The sequence below is a fragment of the Bathycoccus prasinos genome (genome assembly GCF_002220235.1).
Source record: "Bathycoccus prasinos genomic : Chromosome_10".
Lineage (NCBI taxonomy): Eukaryota > Viridiplantae > Chlorophyta > Mamiellophyceae > Mamiellales > Bathycoccaceae > Bathycoccus > Bathycoccus prasinos.
Window position 1 is genome coordinate 1 of NC_023999.1, and position 23327 is coordinate 23327.

The 23327-nt window shown below is 47.4% G+C and overlaps 16 protein-coding genes across 16 annotated transcripts; 5 read left to right on the plus strand and 11 right to left on the minus strand.

Annotated features, from left to right (window-relative positions):
- Positions 1 to 162: 162 nt before the first annotated feature.
- On the minus strand, positions 163 to 979 carry Bathy10g00010 (cytochrome oxidase biogenesis family; the record flags this gene model as incomplete). The annotated part of the gene is made up of 2 exons (XM_007510517.1): positions 163 to 170; positions 202 to 979. 2 exons carry the CDS (start codon positions 977 to 979, stop codon positions 163 to 165), a joined length of 786 nt encoding a protein of 261 aa, XP_007510579.1.
- Positions 980 to 1163: 184 nt separating this feature from the next.
- On the plus strand, positions 1164 to 1697 carry Bathy10g00020 (unknown protein; the record flags this gene model as incomplete). The annotated part of the gene is made up of 1 exon (XM_007510665.1): positions 1164 to 1697. The coding sequence occupies one exon, from the start codon at positions 1164 to 1166 to the stop codon at positions 1695 to 1697; it is 534 nt and encodes a 177-aa protein (XP_007510727.1).
- Positions 1698 to 1812: 115 nt separating this feature from the next.
- On the plus strand, positions 1813 to 3198 carry Bathy10g00030 (predicted protein; the record flags this gene model as incomplete). Its single annotated transcript, XM_007510509.1, has 1 exon — positions 1813 to 3198. The coding sequence occupies one exon, from the start codon at positions 1813 to 1815 to the stop codon at positions 3196 to 3198; it is 1386 nt and encodes a 461-aa protein (XP_007510571.1).
- Positions 3199 to 3260: 62 nt separating this feature from the next.
- Bathy10g00040 (unknown protein) lies at positions 3261 to 4298 on the minus strand (the record flags this gene model as incomplete). The annotated part of the gene is made up of 1 exon (XM_007510712.1): positions 3261 to 4298. The coding sequence occupies one exon, from the start codon at positions 4296 to 4298 to the stop codon at positions 3261 to 3263; it is 1038 nt and encodes a 345-aa protein (XP_007510774.1).
- Positions 4299 to 4472: 174 nt separating this feature from the next.
- On the minus strand, positions 4473 to 4847 carry Bathy10g00050 (predicted protein; the record flags this gene model as incomplete). Its single annotated transcript, XM_007510658.1, has 1 exon — positions 4473 to 4847. One exon carries the CDS (start codon positions 4845 to 4847, stop codon positions 4473 to 4475), a length of 375 nt encoding a protein of 124 aa, XP_007510720.1.
- A 133-nt stretch (positions 4848 to 4980) lies between these two features.
- On the minus strand, positions 4981 to 5934 carry Bathy10g00060 (phenazine biosynthesis protein PhzF family; the record flags this gene model as incomplete). Its single annotated transcript, XM_007510481.1, has 1 exon — positions 4981 to 5934. The coding sequence occupies one exon, from the start codon at positions 5932 to 5934 to the stop codon at positions 4981 to 4983; it is 954 nt and encodes a 317-aa protein (XP_007510543.1).
- A 265-nt stretch (positions 5935 to 6199) lies between these two features.
- On the plus strand, positions 6200 to 7471 carry Bathy10g00070 (predicted protein; the record flags this gene model as incomplete). The annotated part of the gene is made up of 1 exon (XM_007510417.1): positions 6200 to 7471. One exon carries the CDS (start codon positions 6200 to 6202, stop codon positions 7469 to 7471), a length of 1272 nt encoding a protein of 423 aa, XP_007510479.1.
- A 73-nt stretch (positions 7472 to 7544) lies between these two features.
- Positions 7545 to 8345, minus strand: Bathy10g00080 (predicted protein; the record flags this gene model as incomplete). The annotated part of the gene is made up of 1 exon (XM_007510525.1): positions 7545 to 8345. One exon carries the CDS (start codon positions 8343 to 8345, stop codon positions 7545 to 7547), a length of 801 nt encoding a protein of 266 aa, XP_007510587.1.
- Positions 8346 to 8611: 266 nt separating this feature from the next.
- Bathy10g00090 (predicted protein) lies at positions 8612 to 11845 on the plus strand (the record flags this gene model as incomplete). Its single annotated transcript, XM_007510730.1, has 1 exon — positions 8612 to 11845. One exon carries the CDS (start codon positions 8612 to 8614, stop codon positions 11843 to 11845), a length of 3234 nt encoding a protein of 1077 aa, XP_007510792.1.
- Positions 11846 to 12011: 166 nt separating this feature from the next.
- Bathy10g00100 (predicted protein) lies at positions 12012 to 13103 on the minus strand (the record flags this gene model as incomplete). Its single annotated transcript, XM_007510750.1, has 1 exon — positions 12012 to 13103. The coding sequence occupies one exon, from the start codon at positions 13101 to 13103 to the stop codon at positions 12012 to 12014; it is 1092 nt and encodes a 363-aa protein (XP_007510812.1).
- A 263-nt stretch (positions 13104 to 13366) lies between these two features.
- Positions 13367 to 15586, minus strand: Bathy10g00110 (DNA polymerase lambda; the record flags this gene model as incomplete). The annotated part of the gene is made up of 1 exon (XM_007510743.1): positions 13367 to 15586. The coding sequence occupies one exon, from the start codon at positions 15584 to 15586 to the stop codon at positions 13367 to 13369; it is 2220 nt and encodes a 739-aa protein (XP_007510805.1).
- Positions 15587 to 15648: 62 nt separating this feature from the next.
- On the minus strand, positions 15649 to 16008 carry Bathy10g00120 (unknown protein; the record flags this gene model as incomplete). The annotated part of the gene is made up of 1 exon (XM_007510632.1): positions 15649 to 16008. The coding sequence occupies one exon, from the start codon at positions 16006 to 16008 to the stop codon at positions 15649 to 15651; it is 360 nt and encodes a 119-aa protein (XP_007510694.1).
- Positions 16009 to 16180: 172 nt separating this feature from the next.
- Positions 16181 to 17602, plus strand: Bathy10g00130 (predicted protein; the record flags this gene model as incomplete). Its single annotated transcript, XM_007510422.1, has 1 exon — positions 16181 to 17602. One exon carries the CDS (start codon positions 16181 to 16183, stop codon positions 17600 to 17602), a length of 1422 nt encoding a protein of 473 aa, XP_007510484.1.
- Positions 17603 to 17715: 113 nt separating this feature from the next.
- On the minus strand, positions 17716 to 19914 carry Bathy10g00140 (ubiquitous surface protein A1 UspA1; the record flags this gene model as incomplete). The annotated part of the gene is made up of 1 exon (XM_007510708.1): positions 17716 to 19914. One exon carries the CDS (start codon positions 19912 to 19914, stop codon positions 17716 to 17718), a length of 2199 nt encoding a protein of 732 aa, XP_007510770.1.
- A 194-nt stretch (positions 19915 to 20108) lies between these two features.
- Bathy10g00150 (predicted protein) lies at positions 20109 to 21650 on the minus strand (the record flags this gene model as incomplete). Its single annotated transcript, XM_007510757.1, has 1 exon — positions 20109 to 21650. The coding sequence occupies one exon, from the start codon at positions 21648 to 21650 to the stop codon at positions 20109 to 20111; it is 1542 nt and encodes a 513-aa protein (XP_007510819.1).
- Positions 21651 to 21786: 136 nt separating this feature from the next.
- On the minus strand, positions 21787 to 22950 carry Bathy10g00160 (predicted protein; the record flags this gene model as incomplete). The annotated part of the gene is made up of 1 exon (XM_007510702.1): positions 21787 to 22950. One exon carries the CDS (start codon positions 22948 to 22950, stop codon positions 21787 to 21789), a length of 1164 nt encoding a protein of 387 aa, XP_007510764.1.
- Between the last annotated feature and the right edge of the window lie 377 nt (positions 22951 to 23327).

A 23327-nucleotide genomic window follows, 5' to 3' on the forward strand; every position in this document is an offset into this window, starting at 1 on the left:
ATTCGGACGCACGCCGAATGAGACCCTTCCACATGTGTAAAACGGGGTTTGCAGTCGCTATTTTACTAAAATTCAAATCTATGTTTGCAAACACCATCGCCGCGGTGAGCGAAGGTAGTATTACGCCATACATGCCCATGGGCGCGTACAAATTCGTTAAATCTAATCCACTCAGCGTCAAATCTCTAAACCAAAACATACCACCGTTGGAAAGGTCCGCATACAACGCACTCTGATGACCAGAAGCGACATCGTTCGACGCTTTCGATATTAAACTTCGAACGCCTGAAATAGCACAAACAAACGTTGGGAGCTGAATCATTGGAGCCGCAAGGAGCCAGTACGGATGCGGCGCGGTTGAATTGTCTGGCAATCGCTGACGAATAGCGTTAGCTATTCGTAACGTTTCTGAAACGTCGTTGAAAATTGCTGCTTTTTCGGGAACGTCGTTGATGGAAGCCGCGTCCTTGTCGGCAAGTCTTTTTTCCGCCTCGCGTTTCTTTTTGGCCTGCAAAACGGACGTTGCGTGTGCAATTAAAACGCTCGCCTTCATTTGCTTTGATAAGATAGGGAGCATAGAAATGCGAATAATACACGCAGTGGCGCCTAGTGTTGCCCACCACGGTAAACCCGAGTGCAATTGAACGTGTTGTAACGCAGTCGCGACGGTTGAAGAGACGACATCGAAAGAGCTCTCCCCTGCTACTGCAGCTGGTACCGGCGCTGACGATGCAGCGTATCCGCGTTGCCAAGAAATGGGTCGAGAATTGCACTTTGCTAGTATCTTTCTATCTCGTAGCATATCCGGAATTCTCAAGGTCGATGACGTTGAGCATCTGCGTCGCTGCTTTTGTTGCTCTTCGTTTTGCTGAAAGTTCTTGGATGACGACGACACAAATGTTTCCATCAACGCAGAAAGCTCTCTGCCGCTGGAGGAGGCGCGACGAGATCCCAAAGCGCGGAAAGTGGATAAACCCATGCTTCCGTCTTCTCTTTCGATGTTCTCTCCGATTGTATTCTTATCTGCCTCTCTCTGTGTGCATAATAAATAAATAAATACCGAGCGCGTTTAGTACCAAAAACGGATTGAGATTTAGGGGTGTGTTTTTCTGCCGCCAAGTTGACTGTTTTGAATTCGGTCTTCACAATTCCTCAGAACAAATATGACCTCCACGTGGACGACGACGACGACGACGAGGCTCTCTCACTGTCTTCCTGCAGTGAGAGCTCGGACGAGATGCTATTCGTCTTCATTGCTAGCATCGACGACGACGACGTACAGTGGAGGAGGAGGAAGAAGAAAACAACAACAACAAGCACAGAATTCTTCTCGTCGTAATTCGAGCAGAATTGCGCGGAGCAGAATTCTCGCGACGAAAGGAACCAACCAAAACGACGGCGGCGAAGCGGCGTTGTTGCAACAAACAGCAAACAAAGGAGGAGGAGAAAAAGAAGAGGACGACGAAGAAGAAGGCGATAAAGAAACGAGGTCTTTGCAGAGGCAATCGAGCACGGAGGATATGTTTGCGCTGTATTGCGAAAAACACGTGGAACTCGTCGCGAACGCGCTCGGGAACGACGCCAAATGTATGCTAATATCTCACCGAAGAACGCTCGGGAGGAGGTTTGCGATTAGCACAAGTCGCCTCTTTTCCAACCCTGTACACTGGTATGGATTCAAATGCAAACAGCACTAGCACGAATAGAGGAGGACGTTCTTCCTCGTCTTCTTCGTCTTCGAACAGAGGGGTGAATTTCACCTCCATAAACAACTCGTTCGACTGGAGCAACGTGGTTTCAGAACAAGAAGAAATGAACAATACAAAAGATGGAGACGTATTCGATAACAACGGTGGCACACTTAACAACAGTGATAACGGTAATAGCAGCAGCAAGGAAACATTTGAACTGTCGACTTCGTTGGTACCGTCATCATTCAGTAGATCAAACGGCTCAGACGCGTGGGGGGCATCGGTCGATGAAACGAACATCACCGCCGAAACACTCCTGTTGAACAAAGAGTATTTCTTCCTACCTTCAACGAACGCAATGGTTGTTCCGTTGACCTTGGAAGGTTTGCTCATCGGTTTACTCGTCGGAGAGTTGCCACTCCCAGATATATCGACGAACTCACCGGCGGCGGGGTTCGGGTCCTCAGGCGGAGGAAAAGGTAAAGGAAAGAACCGAAGTAAAAGACGAATGAATTTGAATCAAAACGTAGATCGAGAAGAGCAGTTTGGCGAGCGAGAGCGACAGTGCTTGAAGAATGGAGCTGAAGCATTTGTGCCCGTATGGGCCATGCAAAAGCGCGCGGTCTTGCTCATGAAGAAAACATACGCACAAGAACAAAACGTTGGAGACTATTTATATGACTCACGGGTGCCACTCTCGGCACTCCGCACGATGACCGGTATGCTGAAAACGTATCTGAAAGCCGACGAAGAGTCACCTGCTGGTGACATGGCGGATGCTATCATGGCTCAGGGAGATATTCTCGCTACGCTGAGTCAACAGCTCGAAGACGCGCTGTATCCAAACGAAGGCCTATCTCCGTTTGCTGCATCCTTACCTTCCGCCAGTGACAATCGATCTTCTTCTACTACTAATTCTTCTTCCGCTGAATCGAAAATGAACAGCGGAAGCAGCAGTATAGGTAGAGCGCTGAACCAACCGCCAAAGAGTGCGTCTCAGAAAATATTCTTACCGTCTTCCTCGAGATCAACGAAGCCGGTCTCAAAGTGTGACGTGACGCCCATCGTAGCAGCGTTGCTGGCGACTTCGGAACTAATAGCAAATTCAGCTGGTGTTTCTATGATTGCATCCTTACCAATCGATGGAGGAGGCGATGGTACTAACGAAAGTTCTACGTGCGTTTCTGTCGACGAAAACGTGACGCGTTCCGTGATTGCGCGCATGATTGATTCGGCTCTGGTCATGGCGCCGAGCGAAGGACGAATCGACGTCGCCGTACGACCTCAAACATTAGAAGTTGATAATTCGATGACACTCGGTGTATTAGTCGCCGTGCGCGTCACCGATGTAGAGAATAGATTGTGCGATACGGTGATTATACCCGAAGATGACCAGTCATTACGAATAGCTGCAGATACGATCCATCAAGCGGGAGGGGTCATGCGCACAATAGAAACGAAAGGCCAAGAGATTGCGAGCGTACAGCTATGGTTACCTTGCTTTTAAAAACGACTGCCTGACTGTAATATACAAAATTATTTTATTAAACAAAACAAACCCGTGGGTATTTATCCACTATTGAAGATTTGCCCTCCTGGTTTTCGCCAGTAACCAAAAAGATCGTTTCGATTGTTATTCTCTTCAGATTCGTTCACATTCGACCAATCGTTTCTATTCTCGTTCGCAGAATCTTCGGCGGAGGATGGAGCGGACACATCAGGAGAAGCTCTCGGCGGTCGCGGCGACCTCGGTGGTGGAGGTGGACTGTTTGGTATACCAATATCGTCGTACGCAGAACACGCTCTGCCGTAATATATTTGCATTCGCGCGGTATTTCTACATTTAATGGGCACGGCGGCGAAAAGAGCTCTAAATTTGCGTTCGTTGTCGTTCATGACTTTTTGAAATCGTTCGTCACAAAAGCATAACGCGCTGTTGAGAACTTCAATTTGCTCGCAACATCTCGAAAGCAAACTCAGAGGGTTTCTGTCTTCAAAATTCTCTCTCAAAAACGGAAGTTTGTCGCATTTTTGATTGAGCAGAGAGTCAGGATTTTGCGAAGCGATGGAGCAAACATCCACGGTTTCTGTTCTCGGAGGAGGAGTTTCTGAGGAAGTTGGAGAACTTGGTGGCGAAGGAGGATATGGTGGATACGATTCATCCGATGGAGGTGGCGGGGGCGGTTGCAAAAAGGCCTGTCTGGGAAATTTTGAACATTTCCATCCGCCATAAATCTCCAACCCGTTGCACACGTCGTACGCCGAAACGAACATGCTCACGAAATTCGCCTGAGACTGCTGCAAGATGGGAGCTACTTTGTTCTCACAAAAGCACTTTTCTTCGTTCAACTCGCTTAGAATCAAACAACACGCGTTCTTTCTGTCTTCATCCTCCTCTGCGAAGTCTCGAAGTGCTCCACACCCGATTCCTACGGACGCATATAAAACGTTTTCTCTCGTGCAAAAGCCAGTGTTCTGATACGAAAACGTATCTGTTTGTAGAAGGCTCCTTCTGCTCGTTTCTGTCGCGCTCACTGTGTGTTTTAAGAATGTCAAACCGACTGTCGTTACAAGCGCGAGGAATGCGACACTCGCGCGTCGCACCATGACAGAGAATGCTTCTTCTGTCCTCTCTCTTTCTGACGGGAAGAAAAAGAGCGCGTTGCGCGAGCAGGTGAGTATTTTTTTTTCGAGGAAACCGCGCGTTTTCGTTTCATCGAAATATTTTTTTCTTCTCGTGTTACCCAAAACACAGATACTTTTCGTTGATATTACCCCGAGCTAGCTGTTCAACTTTTGTACGCGCTCTTTAGCTCGTTGGATTCGTTTTGTCAAATTTTGCATCTCCGCCTCGATCGCTTGCGCTTTTTTGGTGTATTCTGGTAACTTCTCAACCTGTTCGATGAATTCGCGCGTGTGCGACGCCCAAAGCACCGCGTCTTCGGTTAACGGAATAGACTCGAGAATTTGGTCTTGGTGTTCCGTCAGTTCCTGTAAAAGCTTTTGCACTTCCAAGAGCTGATTACCGTGGGAAGAGATGATGCCTCGAGACGCGTTCGCGGCCCATTGGGGGTCGTGTTTCTTCGAGCTGTTTTGAATGACGTAATCGTCGTTCGAAATCCCGTTGGGCAAGATATCGTACGATGATGAAGGCATCTCAAACGACGAAGAAGAAGGTGAAGAAGTGAAGCACACCTATCAAATATTAAGTGCAAAATCTTAAAATCTTAAACTACATAGTAAATGATCCATCGTGGATTAAAGTTTTTTTCTATCTGCGCGCTCTATGCTATATTTCTATCGTGTCTACTTTATCGAACGAGCAAAATCCGCGAAGTTCTACCTTATCCGCCACTATTCTGCATAAGACCAACCCGCCTCTCGCGCTCTTTTGGTACCCTCGCAGAAATTTTCCATCCATCGAGGAAGGAAGAATATTTCTAAAGAAGGGCGCTAATCCGCAGTGTGCCGAACCAGTCACAGGATCCTCGGCTATGCCTATGTTTGGTCCGAAGAATCTCGACACAAAGTCGCAATCAATCAATTCCTTTTTCTCCGGATTGGAGAGTGCGGTAATGACCACGCCTCTTCCACCAACTTTTCCCAACTTTTCGTAGTCGACTTTCTTCTTGCAATCGAAATATATTTCGTCCACGGATGGAACGGATGTCTCCTCCATATAAATAAAAGTATCTCCGATTGAATTTTCGTATACTGGCGATGCGGCGAGTGCTTCACGACTGTCTCCGAACGCTTCTCTGACGAGCTCGATTCGGCGCGAAGCTTCCTCGTCGGCAACCGGAACAGGGGGCGACGCAGGAAACGACATCGTTATCGCCCCTGTTATTTCGCATCTCTCGAGAACCAGTTCACTTTTTCCATCATCGTATACAAATACGATCGGTTCAGAACTTTGTTTTTCACCGTTGGCTGCTAAAACATCACGGAAAAGGCACGCCGCAGAAGCTAAACTCGCGTGCCCGCACAAACCCACTTGACACGTAGGTGAAAACCACTCGATGTTAAAATATTTCCTTCCTCCTCCCTTGTTTACGTCTTCCCGAACGAAAGCCGTTTCAGAGAGACCGAGCTTTCGTGCCACCGTTTGCTTCTCTTCTTTCGATATGCTTCCGCTTTCATCACTCGCAAGAACGATAACAGCGGCGGGATTTCCTTTCAACTCTTCGTTTTTCGTGTCGTTGTTTACGAACGCGTTGACGACGCGATACGTAAATATCGTCATTAACGCCTTATCTTTCTCTCTACTTATCTTAGGGGGGTATCTCTGATAGCGATGATATGTAGAGAGCGATCGTTTCGCAAGTGGAAGGTGTCACAAAGTGAAGTGAAGGTTGACGATGAGGGTGAGTTTGTTTTCTTAAATTCGTATCTCTTTCACGTATGAAAAGTCTAACGAACTTTTCTTCATTTTCCCCATTTCGCGTATCTTTCTTCTTCTCTTTTTCTCCTGTCCGCCGTCAGAAAAGCTCCATCTCGCGCGATCGAAAATGAGCGAAACCGCCGATGGCAACGTCATCGATGCGGTTAAAACGGCTACAGACAATGCCAAGGAGAATATTAAAGAGTTCGAATGTCCAATCTGTTTGGAACTCATTCTTGGAGCAGCTATTCTACCTTGTGGCCATTTATCGTGCATATACTGTTGTCACTGCTCTATGAACTTGGAGAACTCGCATTGTTTCTTGTGCAAAAAGCAGTATCACGCTTTGCCAGGTCTCTCTACGCAATTATCGCTGTTAATTTTGTCGACCTTTCGAGAGCAATTCGACGAGCGGTTAGAAAGAGAAAGGGAAAGTTCGGAGGAGTATGAAAAGTTCCTCTTGCCTTTCGTAAAGTTTTTGAAGGAAGAGCTGAAAACGAACGCCTCTGCACTCACGGAAAGCGTCACGTGTACAAAATGTAAACGAATACTCGTGAACCCGATAGCGGCCACGTGTGGCCACCTGTACTGTCTCAACTGTGTTCGTCGCGGGAATATGAAAAAATGCGTCTTTGAAAACTGTTACGGCGGAGATATCGACAAAGAAGCGGGTGTCGTCAAAGCGATGCAGCATTTACTAGAGAAGATGTATCCACTCGAGATTAAAGAGCGCATGGAAAAAGAGGAGAATGAAGAAATAGAAGAAGTCGTGATGATGGAAAATGTACCCTCCGGAGAAGAAGGAGGCCAAAGAGGAGAAGAGGATGATGAAAAAGAAGAAGAAGTACATTTCGGCGTGGGTTGTGACTTGTGCGGGAGCTATCCAATCAAAGGCGAGAGATATCAGTGCCATGATTGCAAAGAAGACGAGAACGGATGTCCACTTGGTTTTGATTTGTGCGGTAAGTGTAAAGAATTCGACGAGAAAGTCGGATTGAATGAGACGAGTGCGAACGCTTACGCCGCAGCTGGGCGTTTTCGTTTCCTGCAAAATCACACGCGAGAACACAGATTGGTAAAAGTTCCGTTTCGCGAATCGTTTTTGCATAGATTAAAAGCCGCAAATCCACAAATGAGCATCGAGCAGATTCTTCGCATAATTACCATCGCGGGAGAAGAACGGGAACAAGGAGAAGAAGTACAAGAAGAAGAAGAAGAAGAAGAAGAAGAAGAAGAAGAAGAAGAAGAAGAAGAAGAAGAAGAAGAAGAGCGAGAACATGAACAAGAAGAAGGTACGTCCGAAGAAAGCGAAGAAGTGATGGGACATTTTCCTTCTTCTTCTTCATCTGACGTCGTCAACGATGAGCAGCAGCAGCAGCAGGAGGAGCAACAAAGATAAGTAGACATATACGTTTTTCAAACATAGATACACACGCATAATAACGGCAATAGTGAATGAAAACAACGCGAAATCATCCACGATACCGTAAAATTTGTCTCGGTTCGTGCATTCTCGTCAAAGCCTCTTTCGCCGACTCCTCTGATTCTACGACAAATCCTGCTTTCTCGTAGAGGCGTTTCGCGGCGATATTTTCCGATACTACGTGCACGTAAATCTCCTCCACGTTGATGTTCTTCGCATCTTCAATCGCGCGCTCTATGAGTTGTCTTGCTATACCTAGATTTCTACGAGACTCCAACACGCAAACGTTACTCATGTAACATCGTTTCTTTCGAGCATTACCTTCGATGGGAAATTTTCCAACCAACTCTTCCGCCGGCAAGTTTACGCCGACGTTCAAATCCAACGTCCCGCAAACGATTGCGCTCTTTTCGCCCGGAATGACAATCGCGGGATCTTCTGGCACTCTGTTGTCACCTTTTACGCGTTCTTCTACGGCAACATAGCAAAAAACATCGTTATTTTTGTACGACACGTCTTTGCCTGTTATTTTATTCGATATCGCCTCAAACTCGGCTTCGATTTTTGTCAGTCGGTGCGCTCGGATGCTAAATTCCGAACGGTCTTTAGGATAGGAATAAAAACACAGCGCTCTGACGCACGCCGCGCCACGAATATCTGCATCTGAATCGACTTTTTTTATTTCTATCTTTCCATTGTTTTGAATCTCGTTCGGCCGTATGGCAGAGCACGTCTTAAGAGTATTACTTTTAGAACAAAGACGATGATGTTGCCGCCGTCGATCCGCAGATGAAATACGGGTTGATGACGATGGAGGAGAGCGATGATACGACGTGGACGCGAAAGCCATCGAAACTCGTTCAGAGGGGGTACTTTGACGATGATAAGAATAAGAGATCATAAGAGATGAAGATGAAGATGGATGATGAATATAGTGTCGTCTAATACATGAAGAGGGAACTTTTTGTTTTTGCGTAAAAATGCTTGCAAGTTCGTACGACGAACAAAAAACGAAGGAAAAAATCAAATATCATTTCTGCTGAGTCACCCCCCCCGGCACAATTTAGAACACGTCTGTTCTCTTCTCAAAAGAAGTCCCTCATCAAAGAACGAGAGATGAGTGCCCCTCCTCCTCCTCCTCCTCATTCTCATCCTCCTGTTCGGGCGGTGACGTTGAAGAACGTGTCCTGCTTGGGGGAAGAGTTGGAGAAGGAGCAAAAAGAGAAACAAAACGGAGAGGAGGAATTTGCGACGACGAAGGAGTTCATCAGTGCTTCGACACGTGGGGATGGTTTCCGCTCATCTGTGCCGATGACAACAACAACAACAACAACAAGTGATGCGAGAATAGCAAATAGAAATGCGAAAAGAACTGCGGTGAAAGCTTCGTCGCCGTCGTCGAAAGTCGACGACGTTTTGCTCATCTCCACAACGAACGAGACGCGCGCGCGTTTACAAACACTTCTCTCAGACATTGGAGATGATATTTTTCTCGTTGAAAGAGAAGAAGAGGAAGGAGGAGGTACCAACAACAATAACGAGAAAACAGAAGGAGACGACGAAGCTCAATCTTCGTTTCTGGAGGTTGTGCACTCCATCGGTGAGCACTTTCTGCAGTTCCCGAACCACGCTATGCCCAAGTGGTCGGTCTTTGCCGCGCACGCCATCAAAATCTTACTGAAAAGAACAGACTTGGCGACCGAATTGCGAAAAGAAGAGAACCGAAAGAACAGACGGGCACTGTTGACGTTGTTGTTGTGTTTCACTCGCATCACGAGTCTACACAAAAAAATTAAAGACGAAGTCGAGTCAGCCAGCCGCGCTCATTCCAACAACATTAACACGGAAGCGTTCTCGAGAACATCGTCCACGACGTCGTCGTCGTCGTCGTTTGGTGCGATCAGAAAGAAAGATATCGTCGCCACGGACGATCCCTCCACACAAAAACTCACGTTGGAGTGTTTCAAGACGTGCGAAAACTGTAAAACGATGTACGAAGGCGTAAAAATGATACAATCTTGCGTCGCACTCGCCATCATCTTAACTTTGCCGCAGTTAAACACGAACAACAATATTAATAACAGTAGTAATAATAGCGAAAAAAACTCTGGGAGCACCGCGGAAGATAGAAACGCGCAAAAAAGAATCCATTCGCCAGGATCGGCGGCGCAACAAGGAAGAAAAAATTCCTTCACCTCCTCTAGAGAAAGTTCTGCATCACCGTCGCTTGATATAATCACGAGTAATAATAATCACAGAACTGCGAGTGGGTATAATCGTGGTTCTTCGCCGAATCGGATGTCTCCTTTGGATTCTCCGACGTCGCATTCGCGCTCGTTGCTGGGCTCCTCGCCTTTGGGCCAGTCCCAGGGGACCAGAATTTCGAATGAATTCTCGAGGTTTTCAAACGTCTCCGCAATTGCGCAGACTTTAGCAGCAGATGATATTGAGCGCAAAGATGCCTTTGATAACAGCAGTAAGTACTCTTCGCAATCGCCCTCGCGACGGACCAATCATGATGCGAGTTTTGGGCACGACGGCGCGGCGTCTCCCACCAGGGCGGGTGCGGGCAGTCGTGTCGGACGAGGAGTCATGAGGAATCCTTCTCGAATATTCTACAGAGCTGACATGGAGCTCGACGACGATGAAAATTACGACAATCCGCAATCAAATTCGCAAAGTGATACTCCATCTGGGAGCTTAGGCGCAGCGCACGGAGGAAAACAGGTCAGTCCAGAGAGTCAGCGGAAGATGACGTCCGTGTGCAGAATATGCGAGAAACCTGTTCCATTATCAGAGCTTGTGGCACACTCCGCGTGTTGTGCGAGCAGTCCATTGAGTTCACCGCGAGGTGATAAGCACTCGAGGCAACGTTCTATGTCACCAGTAGACTATCTACGCACCTCTTCGCTTTCGTCATCCTTTGAGGAAAAAATGAGAGTCTCAGAGTTGAGTAGATCTCTGAGCGGCAACACGAATTCTTCGGATAGAGATGACTTTCTCGACTATGAAGGAAGCGGTAATAACACTGATATTGGCAACACTATCCCGCCGCAAGCACGAGTATCCGTGGAAGATTTCGAGGTGCTCAAGCTTATTTCATCGGGCGCCCACGGTCGCGTTTTCTTGGCGAAAAAGCGAGCTACGGGAGATATATACGCTATCAAAGCGATAAAGAAAAGAGATTTGGTGTTTAGAAACACAATCTCTCGCTTGAAGGAAGAACGGGATGCGCTGGTCTTAGCGGCGAACCCATTCGTTATCAAGTTGTTCTACGCCTTCTCATCGGCGCGACACGTGTACTTTGTGACGGAGTACGCCAACGGCGGCGATTTGTATAGCCTTTTGAAACAGCTCGGCTCTTTAGAAGAAAGCATGGCACGAAAATATGCGAGTGAAGTCGTTCTGGCGCTAGAATACGTACACTCAGTTGGCGTGACTCATCGCGATTTGAAACCAGACAACCTTCTGATCTCCTCAGATGGACATTTGAAGCTCGCGGACTTTGGTCTGAGCTTTGTCGGAGCGTCGCGAGACGATAATATCATCCCGAAAGCGAGCAACGAGAAATCTCCGCATCATCGCTCTGGGAGTATCAGCTCTGACGCGTTAAGTAGCGAGAAGAAGATGGCAGTGGGAACTCCGGACTACTTGGCACCAGAAGTTTTGCTCTGCGAAACGGATGAGATCTCCCAATCGGTTGATTGGTGGTCGTTGGGTATCATCGTATTCGAAATGCTTTCGGGCGTTCCTCCTTTCCACGCGCCGACACCGGCGGATATTTTCGATAACATTCTCGCAGGCTACGACGCACACAACGTTGTCGTCACATATCCAGAAGATATCTCGGATGAAGCTAAGGATATCGTGAAAAGCCTGTTACATTCCGAACCAGACGTGCGCCTCGGGTCCCTTCTCCTCGGCGGCGCAGATAGCGTGAAGACGCACCCATGGTTTACAGATATTGACTGGGATAATGGCCATTCAGAGGCTAATTTTGTTCCCAATGTTTCTAATATTCGTGACACGAGCTATTTCATAAAGCGTTCGTCCCAGAGTTCCTCGAGAACTGCCCGGCAAAGTTCCGAAGAGAGTTCAGACAGCGCTGGCGCGAACACCGTCGACAATGAATACGGAAGCTCCTCATCGCCGCTCCGTTCACCAAAGGGCGGTTCCACTCTGAGAGAAAGAAGTAGAGAACATACGTTCGAGTCGTACGATAGTGGCGAGGAAGATGACGTGGTTATCGATGATGACGTGTACGAGGAAGATTTCGGGGATTTTAACTTCATCAATTTAGCCGAACTCGCTCGCATGAATTTGACGAGCGAAGGAAGTGGTCACGCATAGCAAAAAAAAGTATAGTACCAAGTAGTTTTAGAATGTAATGTAATAGCAATGCAATTTGTATCACAAGTTACGCGCGTAACATTTGGGCGAACGCGCGATAACTGTGTTCATTATCAAACTACTTCTATCGTGTGTGCTAAATTGTGGTGTTATACAAAATGCTTTACTATTTTACGTCTCGGGCAACGCATTCGGCGAAGAGCTGCGAAATTTGTTCCGACGACTTCGTCTTTAAGCTCGAGGATATCTTCAAAAAGTCTCTCTTAAACCGTCTCAATTCGATAAGGGTAGGTTGTCTGACACAACGGATAGGTTTAAGACCCGTGCTGCAATCTTGTCCATGAATATCTTCAAATGTATATGTCGTCGGTTCAGAAACCCCTAGGGGATTTGCAGAATTTTGCTTGGCAATTGAATCTATGACGCGCTGTATAGCTTTGTCCAAAGAGTATCTCAAATTTGTTTCACTCAACCGAGTGGTTGCCGTTGCGAATGTTGGGCGCAAACTCTTTCTCGATGCACCGTCGATAGCAGCGTTTCTCGCGAATGACTCTTCCAGGCTCGTCATCGCCTCTCCGTCACCATCTCCGGTCGTTTCATCCTTGGAACTTCCCTCTCCCGAAACCATTCGAATGATTGCATCATACGTCATTTCACCATCAACAAATACATGTGCGCCGTCATCGTTGCTATTGCTTACATAATCCCCCTTATATATCTCGCCCGAGAAATCTTCTGACGCTATCGGTTTCGTTTTCAACGTAAACATTGGCTTATGCCACCGATCCCGCGTATCGGGAACCTCATACCTGTTACACAAGTCTTCAAAGATGGAATCTTCATACGCTTCAACCGATGCATCCACTTCCTTCAATGCTGCGCTCTGATTTCTAGATGTTGCAACCTCTCGCGAGTCAGCGCAGAATAGAGTCACGCAACGACACGCGTTTTCTCGCGCTATGCACCACAGTTGATATCGAAAACCTTTAACTAAATTCATAGAGTCTAAAATGACGTGCGGTCCGTTTGGTCTCACATACCTTTCCACCGTCGATTGCAACGTCTGACGAGTAATTTTTTCCATTCGAGCATCTTTGTACGCCTTATTTCGTTTCAAACTCAACGAAGGTTCGTCCACGAGGACGCATTCTTCACCGGCGTCGAGCAGACGGCGCAGAATGTCTTTCGCGACGAGTGACTTGTTCGACTTTGGTAACCCTGTCAAGATAATCAAGCACGACGGCGGTTTACTCGACATTACGCACTCTTTCGCGAGACACTTACATTCACTTCAAATCTTGTTCCTCTTTCATCCCGTTTGATGTGCGCTTGTTCTTCGCTCTCTTGTCTCGAGCTTTCAAATGTGTGTTGTGTAAATGTGGAATTTCTCTTATCTCTCTTTGGGAAAAGTGATATGCTCCCTCCCACATACCACGCGTTCGTGCGAGTAGCCACAGGATTTAGATTTGTATTTAAGAAATATATCAAATGAAAATTTAGGGGAACACAGGTTTCTTATATCTATCCAACGCTTCGATCTTGCGGGCGCACATAATCTAGCCCCAGTGCCGCGAAGATGTCTTGTTCGGTCACAGTCTCTACTCGCCTCGATTTGTTCCTGTCCATGTACAATCCTTTGTCGTCTAAATGCCAACCCATCATGTGCGTATACGTACGCATCGATCGGTTGAAGCGGCCACTACCCGTAAAATATAGCAACGCCGTCGCGAACTGTTTGGGCTCGTATATTTTGATGTCAAGTCTGCGGTGTTTGCGGTTTTCTTTGCCGTCCGGGAGCTTGCAGACACCCATGAAGTTATCTTGCCCGAACGTGCCTTGCGACAATCTCGCCGAAATCAAGCCTCTTCGATCGATATCGTCGACGATATTTTGCAACACACCATCTTTCTTTTGATTCTCTTTTAAACACACCAAAACGTCGACGTCACCGCACGTCGGCTTTCCTCGTCGATACGAACCAGCAACTTCAACTTGAGCGCCTTTCACAATATTCTCGACGCTTTCGCGGACGAAATCGCCAATCTCTTTCGCTTCTTCCCGCGGAATGCGATCTTCCAAATCCTCAAGATATTTCAAGCTGATGCGCATATCGTTCTTCAGAATATTGTTTGGATCGCCACTGGACAGAAGCGCGCGCAAATCCTCAACCGACTTCAAGTTAAATCGCTCATAAAATTTGTACGCTGTTTTTGTTCCAATTCCGTGCACTCGAGACATGTCTTTCACCGCGATGACGGAAGGATCCTTCAAAAACGCCTCATATTCCGGTAAAACTTTAAACGAGACGGCGTACTTGAGCTTATTACACATGCTCTCTCCCATGCCTTGACCTCCGCGCCTGTTCTTCTCAATGAAATCGTCGATGTTGTTTGGCGTCAACTCGTACGGCGTGCTCTCCAGCAAACGCGCGATTTTAACATACGCATTCCCCCGCCCTCTTTGTTGCTTGTTATCTGGGTACATATCCTGAAGCAATGCTCCATAATTCGAGAACATATCGATGAGTGACTTGTTGGCGTCCTGGTTTCCAACGCGTTCTGCAGGTTGACACATGAAATGCTTCTTGATTTTCTTCATATTTTCCAAGCTGTGATAGTAGTTCTGCCGAACGTCGCTTTCCATGGACGCTTGCTTGGATGCGTTTTCAACCAGCGTCTGCTCACCATTAATCTCCGTGAAGGAAACCTTGCCTTCCAGAAAAGCTTCTACTGCAACTTCTAACGAATATCCAAAATGTACCAGTGCGACGCGAGCCTGCTCGAGCGAAATTTGCGCGAGTTCCATCAGAGTCAAGATTTCTTCATCGTGATGACTTTCTTCTCCTCTCTTCTCTTTCTTCTCTTTGCTCTCTCCTTTCGGCATTTCTGGCGTTGGTTTCTCGATCGGCGATATCTTTGCGTCCGCAACTGCGGCAAAGGACCATTTCTCTTCGATGGGTACAATAATCTTCTTCTCTTTCAAGCACGCCGCGAGGTATTCCGGAGATACAAACTTGGTCACGCACTCATCCGGCACACTCTTTTCGTACTTGGCAAATCCTTCTTTCGTAGTAACTACGTGCGAGACGCCAATCTCCTCGTCTTCTTTCTTTCCCTTCCTCTTTTTCTTTTTCTTTGGCTCGATCTTGGATTTATGTTTTCCACCTCTTGTGGCGTCGTTCACAACGAGACTCCCAACTAAAAGCGCGTTTGAATCAATTATCGACTTTTCCACATGAGAAACGACTAGCCCTCCGAGCTTTTCTGGAACGTTTTTTGCAAATATGTCGAACCTTGTTTTACCTACGCTAGAATCTATGTAAACAACAAACAGGATTTCGTCGTCGTCGTCGTTGCCCGCATCCTTCAAAGACGTTTTCTTCCGCTTTCTTCGCTCGTCCCTCATAACGCTTTCGCGTAGCGTGCGATAAGGTTCTCTTGCGCTCTTCTTTCGCGACATATTCTCGTCCAAAACACCGTAAACAGATTTTTCATTCAACACGATGTCTGATGTTTGCATTGACGCCGTAACTTCTACGTCCTTTGATGTATTTATTGTTGTTGTTGTCTTCGCCGTGTTACTTATGCTATTGTTTCCCACCGTCGTCGGCGTCGCGTCGACACGAAACGCTTTTTGTTTAGGAAGTTTTACATCGGGCTTCACAGTCTCCGTATACTCATCATCGCCATCTTTCTCTTCTTCTTTTTGCTTCCTAATTTGTCGCTCTTTCGTCTTGCGCATAGGCTTGTCCCTTGCGAGATCATCGATGACCTTTAAAAAACTCATTTGTGAGCACTCCTTGTCTATTCTTCTTCTTCTTCCTCTTCTTCGCTCACGCCTTGTTCGTCTTCTTCCATAGCATTGCCACCTTCGGCGACGTCGTTATCTTCTAAATCTGATTCCGCTTGATTTGCGATGTTATTGTCGCTCCCTGCTCCGCCTTCTCCTCCGATGCTTCCGTTGTTTCCTCTTCTGTTCTTCGTCTTTCCTATAATCGGTCGTCTCGAGTGTAACGTTCTGACGATGTGTAAACGTTTCGCGTGCGCTCTTTCCAACGCCAACAAGTCGTCGTAAATTATCTCCGCTTCGATGGTACTTCTCGTCGCGGATAGAGTCGATATGGTTCTCGGGAAGCTGCTTCCTTGCACCGGAGGAAGAGACATGTATTAGTATTACTATTATTCAACTATGATGTTGTCGTTGAAGTTTTTGTTGTGACGAGTGTTCGTTGAACAAACCGAGTGAAAAGAAACTCGTCTCGTCACTTCATGGTTGCATAAAAACACGCTTTCAAACAATCGCGTTGTACGAGTGAAGAAGAGAGCATAAAAAAAGATGTATCCGACGCTCCCCGATCGGTACACCGAGCAGCAGAATCAGCAACACCATCCGCCATCTCATCATAATCATCATCAACAACAACAACAACAACAACAACAACCAAATCTTCAACAATTCATTCACACACAGCAAGGTGCCTTTCCTCAAGGAGGAGGAGGAGGAGGAGGAAGAGCGCAAAAACCGAACGAAGTTACCGGCGCGCCAGATGGAAACCAACGATATAAGGCGACGTTATTTCCTTTGAGCGATGAACACGACGTGCAATCGGTAATCGTACAAGTTGGAATCGATGGTGTTGTTTTATTCAACGAAGCGCAAACGGAGGAAATTCTCACCTCTCCTATGAATAAAATCTCTTCGTGGCAACAAATCGACGACAGCATGTTTCGAATCGTCTGTGACGATAACAAAAACGTTCCCAGTCGAGAGCTAGTCATTACTGCAGATAATGCCACGACCGGCGCAATGATTGATTCATTATTATCTGGGGCATTTCAATGGTGCGAGTTGAACAGTCACGAAGGAACGTCGACGATTGTGTGCGACGATTCAAACGAATGGACGAACTTAAGCTCAGACTTTAACGTAGCGAAAAGAAGAAGAGAAATATCGACGGAATATAACAGCGCGACCGCAGCAACGACAACTAACGGTGCGAGCGCGATGAGTAGCGGTGGAGGTATTGCGTATTGGGAGAAACCGCACGAGCATTCTGGTTGGCTTTGGAAGAAGGGAGAGACAGTTAGAATGTGGCGCCGACGATTTTTTCTTTTAAAAGATAACCACATATTTTGGTTCAAAACAGCTGATGTTACGGCAAAGACGCAGCCTCGAGGTACTATTCCATTATCTCGCGTTGATTCCATTTCACCAGCGGCGGCGCGTGATGCGGGAAAAAGTCATTCGCTTACGTTGGAAGGTGCGTTTTCCGAACGAATCGGGGCGAGGCATTTGGCCGCAGATAGCGATCGCGAACGCGATGAATGGATTTCTGCACTCCGAACAAGCAACATAGCTTTAACATCGCAACATCAACGCCAACCGGCCGTTATGAAATCTCCGCCGCCGGCTACAACTTCAGCGTTGGGGAACAAATTGAAGAGCGCGTACGGCGTCATGACCTCATCAGCTTCTCCCACCAACCAACCTTCGCCAAGTTCTTATAGACAGCAACCAACAACGTCTACAACGTCGCCGACTCTAGCGAGATCACCACCCACGATTTCAGTATCGACATATTCCGGAGGACAACAACAAGCAGCTCAACCTGAACTCCCGCCGTTGCCTTTTCAACATCCAGGAGTCGTCGCCAGTCACTCTCGAAACCCAGGACCACCGCAGCAGCAAGTTTTCTACACGCCGCAAGGCAGAGCGTACATTGTCGATCCATTGACTGGCCAGTCCAAGTGGTGTTAAAGTTGTCGTGTAAATTAGTATCGTTGTATTGTAAAATTCGACTTGTACTATGGATAGATATAAAGAAACCTAAACTACTGAGTGCTAAAAAAGACAAACCCCTAATTCCAACATCAAGATGACTTTATTCCCGCCTTTGCCTCTAAAGCTTTAATTCTATTGTCCTGCTCTTTTAATGCGTTCACGAGCATGTAAACTAAAGCCGTTGGATCCGTCGCGTGAGAGCCGTCCGCGTTCTTCACGAGCATTTCTGGTGCAATTTTTTCCACGTCGCTCGCCGCTATCCCAAACAGAGTCCTCGATCCGTCCGCGCTGACGTAAGATTTCGGCGCGATGTTACGTATTACTTCTGTACCTTTCGTATACAAGGAGCGTTTCCGGTCCTGTACAACTTTCTCGTCAAATACAAACATACCACCACCTGTTTTACGAACATCGTCGTGTTGCATTACTACTTGATTTGCATTCGTGCTCCGCGCTGAGCTGAGCGACGCGTCGCCAAATACTACCGAACCTTTGTGCAAAGCGCTGGACAACCGTCCCGATAAAACGGAAGAAAATTGACCGCTCGCCTTGTTGTTTTCACCACCCGCAACGTGCGATCCACCACCCGATGCTTCGTTATTGGAGCCACCTACAATTGTTGCGTCGCTCGCCTTGACGGTATTGTTGTAGCCTCCAACGATTACGCCGTACGTCTCCTCCACCTTGTTATAGCCTCCTCCTACTATCACGGTAAAATTCGACGTCGCAGAGTTTGCCAATCCACCAACAATTGCACCGTGATCATATGAAACGGAGTTTAACGCACCACCCAAGACGGACGAGTGTACCCCGTTCGCATTGTTGTACTCGCCGCCGCCGACGCAGGATCCGTCCCCAATTGCTTTGTTAAACACACCTCCGTTTACGACGGAATCAACACCCCCGGCAACATTATTCGCACCACCATTTGCGACCGAGCCTGCTTTTAAAGCCATGTTCAATTCACCTCCGTTCACCGTAGATGCAACTTCAAAGGCGCGATTTTGACCGCCGCCGTTGACGGTGGAATCATCTTTTGCGCCTTCGTTGTCGTAACCACCGTTTATAGTCGCGTACGCGCCTTTCGCTCTGTTATTCAAGCCTCCATTCACAGTAGGATGACCGTCGTTTTCGTTCCAAGCAATGTTATACGCGCCTCCGTTAATAGTACATCCAACACCTTTCGCGAAATGTCCGCCGGTTGCATTTGTGCAAACGCCGCAACCGGCGATGCCGCGCGAGCGCGTCATTGGCACTAAAAGCGCCGGATGCGGGACCAGCGGTTTCGTCATTGCCCCTTGCGCAGCTTCCTCCCTTTTCGCTTTGTCGATGGCTAATATTTTCTCTTGCGCTTTCTTCTTCATTGATTCGGTTAAACTTTGTTGACTGTGCGTATCCAAACCAAATCTCCTAAGTAAGCGTTTCGTTTCCGGATCTTTGAATTTCTCTTTGTCGCGAGCAGCTTCGCGAGCGAGTTTCATGTATTCGGAATCTTTCATCTTCACCGCACTTTTCGCTCCATCTACTCTTCCCATGTTTTTTTCCGCGATTTTGATAACCTCTTCGTTTCCAGTGTCTACTTCGACCCACATGCCGCCGACGTTCTCGTACGTCTTCCCATTTTCAACTTTTCTGTTTTCATCGATCGCGCTTTCGTCGTCTTCGTCCTCGTCGTTTTCTTTAAATCCAGCTTCAGCTCGATTGAACTCGAGCGTTCCTTTCAAACGTTCGTCTCTTTCGTCCAAGTCTTCGAATTGCTTCTCGAGTTCTTGATGTCGTTTCTCCGCTTCGCGCAACTTATCCGATCCGAAACTCGCCGGTCGTTCAACTCTGGGAATCATTTTCGGTTCTATTTTTGGGCTTGCAGATTTAGGAACTTCCACATCGCCGTTAATGTCGTTTACGTCGTCGTCATCCATTTCTGTGTCTTCGATGTCGTCCAAATCGTCGATGTCTTCGTTCTCCTCCTCGGCGGCTTTTTTCGTTGTTGTTACTTTCGGTGCCGAGGAGGAAGAAAAAGAGGATTTACTAGCTCCAACACCACCAGTACCGTGCGCATGCGTTGAAGAACTCGCTGAAGCTTTCACGTGCGCGTCGTGATGCGCATTCATAGAGTGTACGTTAATGGCGCCGCCTATAACGCACAGTGCCGCCGCGAGAAGCAGAATACACCGAGGTAAATCCAAGCCTAAAAATCCAAAGGATCGTCGTCGGTGTCGATTGTTCACGTGGAACAAACCGCCCCGTCGCAGTCCGTCTCGTCTGCCTCCACCGGCGTTGCGCATCATTTTCAAAGTGGTGGTGGTGGTGTGATAGTGTGATAGTGTGAAGGTTTGTATATCTCGTAACGTCTGAGAAAAACTTTTCTGCTGCTGCTTTTGCTGCTGCTCGTTGTGTTTGAAGGAGTGTGAGCGTGTTTTAGATAATAACCAAAAAATTACAATTTCTTTTTCTTCTTCTTCAGTTCTCCTTCTTCTCTCTATTATTGTTCTTCCGATTGAACGAAAAGCATGGCACCGTTGGAGGAGAGCTCTGAGACTTCAATCAACAGCTCGTCCGTTCGGTGAAACACTTTTCGAGGGAAATTCGATACTAGACTATATTTCGTTTCCGAAACGCATTCGAGCGTGTCCACGAAATCGTACACGTCGTTCAAAGTCGACTCTCTCGAAGCGAAGCGTCTCTCGACGCGACTTCCATCCGCCATACGAAATGCAATTTTAGTCACATTTTCCGTGACGCTCATCTCTGGTTCTGGTTTTAAGCGCGCAGCTTTTTCTTCCCGGCGATTCTTCAAAGCCATCGCGCGCTCTTCTTCTTTGCGTCGGTTTTCGCTTTCAATTCTTTCGTTTTCCAATCGTTCGTTTTCAGCTTCCTTCAAGCGCGCTTCCTCCTCTTCCATCTCTTGAACTCTTTTCGCCTCTTTCGCAGCATCAGCAGCTAACGATGCCCGGAATGCCGCGTCCTGCTCTTCCCTCAACAACCTATCGTTTTCGGCGGCTTCGTTCCGAGATCGCGCCTCGCTCATTGAACCGGATGCGTCTTCGATGGACTTTTCCAAAACTTCGAGAAGTTCGTCGCTGCCGCAATATCCTTCAACAGACACGACGAGCGAAACGCGCGAGCCAGACGAATTAAGCAGCGCACAGTATGGAAAGGACGAAGGCGAGACACCGAGCGCGAGCAATAGCGCGTCTGAATTCGAGACGTCGCCTCCCCAAGCCACGAACTTTTCGTTGACGAAACTCGCGACGTTTGGATCATTCAAAACGTCTTTACAGAAACCGAGCGCGTCGTCGTGTATCGGAGAGTGCAAGTAGACAAAACACAGCTTATATTCCGACTTTGCCATTCGCAACGCGTCTGAATGCGAAAGTTCGACGAAGTTTATCAAACAGTTTCCATCGTTCTCGTTCATAAACGTTCTTCGAAACTCTTTCGCCGCTTCGATCGGGTCGCCTCTCGTCGGTCCAACCGCCCCTCTTCCTCTGGCGCTGGCCGCTAAGTACCGTTGGTTGAGACGATGCGCTCGAAACGCTCGCGACAAAGAACTCAGCACGTTCGATGGTAATATCTTTGATAAAATCGTACTCGTAATTTTCACCGCCACGGAGAGAAGGCCAAACACCGCTCGCACGGGAAGCAAAGGCACGAGTTGTTGTTGTTGTTGTTGTTGTTGATTCGTAGCATTTTCGTGCCTCGTTTGCTCTTGTTCTTGTTGTTGACTACGTCTATTCTCGTTTCCTCTTCTTGTTCTTCTATCGGTTCCATCTCCATCTATCATGACTAAATCATCATCCTCTTCTTCTTCTTCTTCTCCGTCAACGATATCGATATCGGCGGGGAGTTTGATTGCGTCGTTCTCGGTAAACTGTAAAGAGCCATTGAAAAACGCATTACACGCGTTTTCCAAAGAGTTCCCGTAATGTTTCAGAGCGTTTCGAGCTTGCGTTGGATTCAGTTGCGCGATTTCTACGAGCGACTGTATCGCAGCTGCGTCGATGTCGTCGTTGTCGTCGACCATGGAGAAAAGGTTGTTGAGGAATGACGAGAAAGATTAAAGAAGGTTGAAAAGACACACTCCTTTTTATTCGATGTGAAAAAATTATAAAATTACAATGATGAATGTTTTGTACAACATGCAAAGAAGAGAGTTTTTTTTATCCATCGGTGGAGTTGTTTGTACCTTCACCGCCGCCGCTATTCGTGGTGGTATCGGACCCGTCGTTGTTGTTAATGTTGTTTGATGAAAATAACTCGAGCGAGGAGACGACGAACGGCTTCTCCACCTGTTTCAGGTCTGGAACTTTGTTGCCCGCGTCCTCGATGCACTTTGCAAGCACGCTTTCGTTTTCCGTGCGAATGTCGCGCTCTGAAGCGAGCTTTTCCACCGCTTCTCTCAGTTTCATATTTTCTGTCGCGTACCGTTCTAATATGTTACCTAGTTCCTCCGTTTCCGCTTGCTTCCGGAGTCTAGAACGTCTCGCCGACTCTCTGTTGGACTGTTTTCTTCTTTGCCGTTTCAACTCTCGGTCGTCCGCGGTGGGTGTTTTATTCGAGGTATCAATAGTGGCTATCGGTGATACTACGGTGGCTTGCGCGGTCTTGTTTCTGCTGGTTTTGTTGTTGTTGTTGATGATGGTGGCATCAGGAGGAGTAGTAGTGGTCGTTGTGGTCGTCGTCGTCGTCAACGAAGCGCTACTGTTGTTCAATCTCTTCCTGTCTTTAGTGATGGCGTTGTTATTGTTGTTATTGTTGTTATTGTTGTTGTTGGTTGTCAGAGGTGGGTGCTGGTTCATCTCTCTTTTTATATTTGCCAATTTTATTTGAGCACCCTGTTTTTGCGGGTGTCCAGTATTACCAACAGCGAGAGTTTTCGTCGGTTTTTGTGGATTTTGTTGTGGATATAAAGGAGGTGCTCCCATCATCATACCTGCCGCGGCCACCGCTGCCATGTCCGGAGAGAGCCCATTCGCTTGCGGTTGTAACGCGCTTGTTGCCATGAGTAAGTGTGCCGCAAATGCTGGGTTGTTTAAACTTGCCGCCAGGTGTGGATTGTGGAAGTGAGGGGGCGCTAATCCCGTCGGCGTTTCCTGCGTGACGTTTCCTCCTTTTTGTTGTTGTTGATTATACATCGCGGCGCTATACGCTTGCGCCCAGGAATTTTCCATGCTATTTGAGGCATTCATCATCGCAGTTGTCGTCGTCGTCGCCGTTGGTTGTTGGAGTTGCTGCTGTTGCTGCTGCGGTCGATGTTGTTGCATACCATTCGGCGCGGTTTCTCGAGAAAGGCTCGCATTTGGATTGTGCTGTTTCGTCGCCATCTTGAGCGTTCGATGAAACGCTCTGCTTCTTCCACGACTGAACCTCTCGTCGCGCGCAAAGGTGGAAACAACAGAGAAACTAGGAGAGGCTATTCGTGCTAAAAATACAGAGTATTCGGCCAGATCGGATCTAGACTCGTGCTGTTCTTTTCCCAAGCAGAAAGAAGTGCGTGCGTTTTTCTTTTGAACTCTGACGTCACACGAGAGAGAGCAAAGAGGAGACCACGACGACAAGCATTTGAAAATTGAGAGCCAAAATGCCATGCATGAGGAAAAAAGAAAGATTTTTGGGCCTTGCATGCATAAAAAAAAACAAAAGTCTTCCTCTACGCAAAGACCACATCATCACCGAGTCGTGGTACCAGTAGTACTCATTA